Genomic DNA, 5134 nt, shown 5'->3' on the forward strand with positions numbered 1-5134 from the left:
AGGGCCGCCGCCAAGGCCTCCGGTGAGAGTTTGGCAGCCTTAGGGCAGGGATTTGTGGGAATGGAGTATTGTTCCCGGGCAGGGAAACCTGAGCCTCCTTCTCATCACTTCCAAAGTCACCTTAGGGCAGACTGGCTAGGGCAGGGCTGCAGGAGCTGCCTCTGGTGCTGCTCCCAGCTGGCTTCCAACTGAGCGGACTCAGGTCTGGGGTGGGGCTAGGGGGGCCTCCCTCCTCCCTGCCCAGTCCCTGGTCAGCTCCGGTTTGCTCCTGGCTCTGGGGGATCCCCAGGCACTGTGTGGCAGCTCTCACTGTTGTCAGTTACCCCCCTTCCCCCAGAGAACACTCACGTGGCCTCAGCTGCCCTTAAATAAGGAGGAACGCTAACCTGCAGGAGATTGAGATCAGGGAAGGGACTCAGGGAAAACACTGCAGGGCCAGGGCAGGGGCGGGCCCAGGGCATGAGCCAACCTCTCCCTCCTGACAAATTGAGGAAGCACTGCCCAGCAACGCGAGGCTTCCGTGTCCGGGGACAGTTTTGGTCCTGCCAGACTGGGATCCCCAGGACGCCTGAGCCACTTCCCACCAGAGAGGTGTGAGCCTGGGAGGTTCCCTACAGCTTGTCCCGTGGCAGGCCACCAAGGTGGCAGAGGCAAACCACTCTCCCCTCCACGTCTGCACTGGGCCCGGCTGACCCAGCCATGGCCTTGACCTCTGAGCACCAGGGCCAGCTCTGAGACCCAGAGAGAGCAAGCACTTAGGGTCTTCTGGGGCCTGGGGCCTCGCTCTGGGAACCCCAGACCTGAATGCTCCACACCCGGGAAGATCAGGGTCAATCAGGGGGAGAAGGGGGCTGACCGGGAGCTGAGCTGAGGAGCCTGGCATTCATCACCATCACAGGGACTTCACAAACCCACCCTGTCCCTCACAGATCACGGGGACAGGCGTAGCCACCACCCTCACCGCCAGCACCGTCCAATAGTAATAAATGTTGGGGAGAAAAATAAGGCCACCAGGAGGTGGAGGGGGAGGAAGGGTGGACATCAGAGAGGTGGCATCTGAGCAGACACCTGCAGAATTGAGGGATGAGCCATCGGCATGTCTGGGATGGGGGGTCAGCAGGTGGCATGGTGGTTAAGGGTTCCGGACTCCCACACGGCCAACTACAACTCAAGTCCTGGACCCAGCAGCTTAAAACTCAGGCTGGGCACATGTGTGCGTGTGCCTGAAATCCCGAGAGGAGAATGGAGGAGAAGGGACTGCGGTGTGGTCAACCCTCTTGGGGGAGTGGGGGTGTGATTTTTTTTTTTGCTGTCTGTCTTTCTCTGTCTCTCTGGTGAGCGCATGCACCCCATAGTAAAAATCTCTCTTTAAAAAAATAAAGTTAGTTGACATAGAAAAACTCTTGAGGGCTTGGGACCAGTAGGTGGTGTGCTGGTTAAGGCAGTGGGACACTCCCACATGGCTGAGCACGGTTCGAGTCCCAGACCTGGTAGCTTGTTTTCTCACTTTACCTCTCTGTGTCTCTCTCTGGTCAAATTAAAAAAATAAATGAATGGATAAATAAATGAATCATTAAGAAAAAAAGAAAAAAGAAAGAAAGAAAGAAAAACTCTAAGGGCAACATGTTTATCCAAGGCAACCAGCTCTGAAGCTGAGGTCTGCTTGCCTTAACCTACACCACAAGAATGAAAGAAAAGGAGCAGGCATGGGCCCAGTGGGTGGCATGATGGTGAAGGCACTGGATCCCACATGGCCGACTCCGTGGTTCGAGTGCTGGACCCGGAGGCTGGAAAAAACATGCTGAATGTGTGTGCCTAGATGCCCAAAACTCTGAGAAGAGAATGGAGGAGAAGGGGTGGCAGTACGGTCATCCCCCTGCACCTCCCAACCCGGGAGAAGCTTTCTCAGTTTCCCTCTCTCTCTGTTTCTCTGCAACAAGCACATGAATTAAAAGATCAATCAATCAATCAATCAATCGATAAGGGAGCCAGCAGGTGGTACGGTGCTTAAGGCCCTGGATCCCACATGGCCAACTGCAGTTCAAGTCCCAGATCTGGCGACTTGAGAATCATGCTGGGTGTGTGTGCATGCATGCCCGAAGTCCCCAGAGCAGAATGGAAGAGAAGGGATTGCAGCGAACACATGTGCCCTATGGCAAAAATCTAAAAAAAAATGAAAGAAAAGAAATGGGACCAGCAGGTGGCATGGTGGTTAAGGTGCTGGATACTCCCACATGGCCGACCATGATTCAAGTCCTGGACCTGGTATCTTACTTCCGCACTTTCCCTCTCTCTCTGGCCAAAATAAAATAAATGAATGTATAAGTAAAATTAAATAATTTAAAAAAAAAAAAGAAGAAGAAAAGAAAAGGAGAAAGCAAAAATAAAGACAACACTAAAGACAGATAACCAACTGGAAAGGCAGCCAGCCCTGGTTCTGCGTCCCCCCTCTCTTGTCCCTCAGAAAAGTTGACTGCATGTCCTTCTGCACCGCTCAGCCCAGCCGATGCACAGCCTAGACACAGCGGAGGGGGCAGCAAGACCCTTCAGACTCCATGACGGGGCTTCCTAGTCATTTTCTCCAAGGCCGCAGTGCGTGACAGCAGAGAGAAACAGGCCCTGACCACACGCTCCCGAAGCCCACCTGACCACCCTGTTCAGCCCGTGCCCACCTGAAATGACAGGGGAGACAGCTGACACCTCCTGCCACCAGCTGAGCCCCCTGAAAGACCCTATACGGGCCTGAGAACCGGAAGTCAAGTCGGTCCCTTTATAACGGGGGAAACTGAGGCAGAGAGCCCAAGGGGCCTGTGCGGGTCCGGGCCTGGCGCCTGTCCTCCGTCTGCTGCAGGGTTTGCAAACTTTATCTCCACGGGATTTGCAAACTTTACCTCCACTGTCCCCTTCTTTCCTCCAGTGGCCACGGACTGGCGCGCAGGGAGGGGCAGCAGCGGCTCTGAGCCCCGCTCTGGCGGGGAGTTTCCGGGACGCGGGTCACCGTGCATGGCTGGCTGCCCCCCTCCCTAGTTCCGAGCGGCCGGGCTGTCGGACCTGCTCCCTGCCGGCTCTGAGCGCGTGTCACTTACCCGAGACGGTGACCACGATGTACTGCGGGGACGCGGTGGGCGGTGTGGGCGCGGCCGGCTGCGAGGGTGTGGGTGCCGCGGGGAGCTCGCTCACGTATTGCTTCTGGCTGCCCTGCGGCGGCGCCTGGGGCTGGGGGCTCTGCAGTTCGGTGACTGCGGGGCTGCCTGGAGCTCAGTTACGAACGCCTGCGTTGCCATGCCAACGGTGGGGAAAATGATAATAAATAAGGCTTTTTTTCCCTCTTCCTTGGAAAGAGAAAAGGGGGGGAGGAGAAAAAAAAAAAAAACACAAACAAAAGAGAGAAAAACAAGAATTAATCTATTGGCAGCGGACTTGCAGGGACAGCTCCCAGCTCCCTGGAGATGCGCGCTCCAGATCGGCGCTAACTTAATTAAACCCGGAGGCCCGCCAGGCTGGACCCCACGCTGTGTCCCCTCCGCCTGGGGATGCTAAGGGGCTGGGACTCCTGCCTGCCTTCTTCTCAGCCCCCCTGTGCCAGAGAGGACCCCCGACACCCAGGCCAGGCCATGCATTTCCACTGTGGAGTCAACTCGGATTTATTTTTCCCTGGCCTCACTGAGAGGCGGTCAGTTCTCACCAGGCCCTGGGGTTCCACCTGCGCTGTCTCAAACCCCTCAGCCCAGGAGCCCAGGGGAGCAGCCCTGAGGATTCTGCAGGCTGGGTGCTTTACCCGCATCGCTTCGTTTTAACATTTGCAAGCACCATGCTTGCAAATTTCGGTTCCGTCTGCCTGATGATGTTCAGAGAGGTTCAAGCACTTACCCCAGGCCACACAGCAGGGAAGTGGCGGGGCTGAGTTTGAACCCTGCGTGCGCTGAGCTGCTGACCAGTCAGTCTGTTTTCTGTGAGGCAGGTTGTGGGGACAGCTGTCTCTGCCAGCCTGAGCCAGATCCCCCCACGCCCGCCATCTGGCCTCTTGTTCTCTGCAGTGTGGCGCTCCCTGAGGGGGGGGGGTGGTGCCAGACACAGGAGGGTGTCCGTGTCCGAGAGGCCTTCCTGAGCTGTTTGAGCTCTCTGGCCTTCTGCCCCTGCGCAGTTATGGGGCTCAACCCATGTGAGCTACCCAGGGGCAGACCACCCTCCAAAGCCAGGGGCAACGGGGCCAGCCCAGCAGCGGAGGACTCCCTCAGAATGTGGCCGGCTTGGCCAAGTGGCGGGGGCAGGTTTTCTAGCTACTAATGGGCCATGGTCCCCCCTACCTGGTGCTGGGCCGGGCATGGCCTCCCTCTGGCTTAGCCCTACCTCAGCAGAGCTTGAGCAGACAGTGTTGGGGCCCACAGAATCCTGAGACCCAACCAACCCTAGGTCTGAACTGAGGGCTGGTAGAACAAACGAGTGAACGTTGAAAGCCGAAGCTCAGCAGGTGGCATGGAGGTTAAGGCTCTGGATCCCACATGGCCAGTTGCACGGTTCTAGTCCCAGACCTGGAAGCTTGAAAATCACACCAGATGTGTGTGTGTGTGTGTGTGTGTGTGTGTGCCCAAAATCTCGGGGAGATGGGAGAAGGCACTGCGGTGTGGCCATCCCCACGGGCAGGGGAGGGTGGTCTCCTGCTTTCCCTCTCTTTTCTGCAAGCACATGCACCTTATAGCAAAACTTGAAAAAGAGAGCGAGTGAGAGCAAGAGCCTCCAGGTCCCGCACTGGCTCATGTTGGAGCCCCTGCCTGCCACTCACACGACACCCCCACTGGCAGCTGAATCAAAGGTTCTGCACACACCCATGAGCACCTGTGTGTCACGGTGCAAGGGCAGGACCTCCAGCCGTGGGGTGACCCAGGATGGGATTTTCAAGGAGGAGGAGAAAAATGTCAAATGTCCGCCCACTGACCAGGCACCCCGGAGCCTTCTCCTGGGAGAAGCCAGCAAGCCCCCCCCCTTTTTTTTTAAAGAATTACTTTATTTAATGTTTATTTTAATTTACCCAAGAAGGACAGAGAGAGAGAGAAAGTGAAAAAGCAAGCCACCACCAGGTCTGGGACTTGAACCACCATCAGCCACGTGGGAATCCAGCACCCTTAATCACCAC

At 56.6% G+C, this 5134-nt stretch overlaps 1 protein-coding gene across 1 annotated transcript in view; it reads right to left on the reverse strand.

The window, feature by feature from the left end:
• RFX1 (regulatory factor X1) overlaps positions 1-4326 on the reverse strand; it is a gene marked incomplete in the record, with an annotated part of 48718 nt that extends 44392 nt beyond the window's left edge. The window contains 2 exon segments of the mRNA XM_027776778.1: positions 3087-3251; positions 4308-4326. Coding sequence (XP_027632579.1) covers positions 3087-3251; positions 4308-4326 — 184 coding nt within the window.
• Positions 4327-5134: the final 808 nt, after the last annotated feature.

This window comes from Tupaia chinensis, unplaced genomic scaffold (assembly GCF_000334495.1).
Source record: "Tupaia chinensis unplaced genomic scaffold, TupChi_1.0 Scaffold138060_1, whole genome shotgun sequence".
In the NCBI taxonomy this organism is placed as follows: Eukaryota; Metazoa; Chordata; class Mammalia; order Scandentia; family Tupaiidae; genus Tupaia; species Tupaia belangeri.